This window comes from Mus caroli, chromosome 3, assembly GCF_900094665.2.
Source record: "Mus caroli chromosome 3, CAROLI_EIJ_v1.1, whole genome shotgun sequence".
NCBI lineage: Eukaryota > Metazoa > Chordata > Mammalia > Rodentia > Muridae > Mus > Mus caroli.
This window is the reverse complement of record NC_034572.1, coordinates 99,982,267-99,983,414: the sequence shown is the minus strand read 5'-3', so window position 1 is coordinate 99,983,414 and position 1,148 is coordinate 99,982,267. Positions and strand designations below refer to the sequence as shown.

Here is a 1,148-nt window from a genome sequence, read left to right as displayed (position 1 = left end):
TATATATATATATATATATATATATATATATATATATATATGCACCACTTTAATGCAGTGCTCTTAGAGACCAGAAGAGGATATTGAGTCTCCTGGAGCTGAAGTTATAAAGGTTGTGAGTTACCATGTAGATGCTAGTTCATACATGGGCTCCCTGCAAGAACAACAAATGCTCTTTACCACTAAATCATCATAAATTTCAACTTTTAAAAGAATCTAGAAAGAAAATTGTGTCCTAATTCCCAGAATTCTGACAATTTAAATCTTTTTTTATATGAATATTTTTTAATAATTCCTTTTTGCTTGTTTTTTGTTGTTGTTGTTGTTGTTGTTGTTGGGTTTTGGGTTTTGTTTTGTTTTTCTGCATCCTAACTTTTTTATAAACACAGGCAGTTTTTTGTCCTGTCCCTTGTATCCATTCAATCAACAGGATATGTTGCTGGAGCGATTACTGTAGAAAGCAGCTTCATGTCTTTGTAGAACAGTTCCTCTAGCTACGTGCTTCACATTTACATTATTTCTGTTTTATCAGCCCTGGGAAGAAGGTACTGTTTCCCCTTTGAGGAAACTAAAGTTCAGAGATTATACTGATTTCTGTTTCTGATAGGTTTTAGAGTCATGATACAGATTTCCTTCAGTCCAGATCTTCTTTCAGCTCTGTATACTGCTTAATCTGTATGTGTATAATCTGATTATCATTTTTAACTTTGCCTTGAAATACCCAAATGTGAAGTAGGCATAGGCATAACATGAAATATAAAATAACTCTTTTGTTTTTCTAGGACCCTATGTGCTTGGAACTGGACTTAGCTTGTATTTTCTATCCAAAGAAATATATGTGATTACCCCAGAGACCTTCTCTACCATATCAGTAGTAGGGTTGATTGTCTATGTGATTAAGAAATATGGCGCCTCTTTTGGAGAATTTATTGACAAACTTAATGAGGTAAGAATTGTAAACTTTACTTCCCACTTTAGACTATAGCAGAAACATCCCAGTTACCTAATATTGTTATTATTTATATAAACTTTAGAAGGAATGGTACACCAATAAATATAGTTACATGGCTATAGTCATGTTGCAGTTAGTCAATACTTTGAGATAGAATTCAAATGTACCAAACACTTCCTTAGTCTTTTTTTTTTTT

At 32.5% G+C, this 1,148-nt stretch overlaps 1 protein-coding gene across 1 annotated transcript in view; it reads left to right on the top strand.

Annotated features, from left to right (window-relative positions):
• Window positions 1-1,148, top strand: part of Atp5pb (ATP synthase peripheral stalk-membrane subunit b) — a 17,559-nt gene that overhangs the window by 5,156 nt on the left and 11,255 nt on the right. The window contains exon 4 of the mRNA XM_021157270.1: window positions 783-946. Within this exon, the coding sequence (XP_021012929.1) occupies window positions 783-946 (164 nt within the window). The remainder of the gene's footprint in view (window positions 1-782; window positions 947-1,148) is intronic.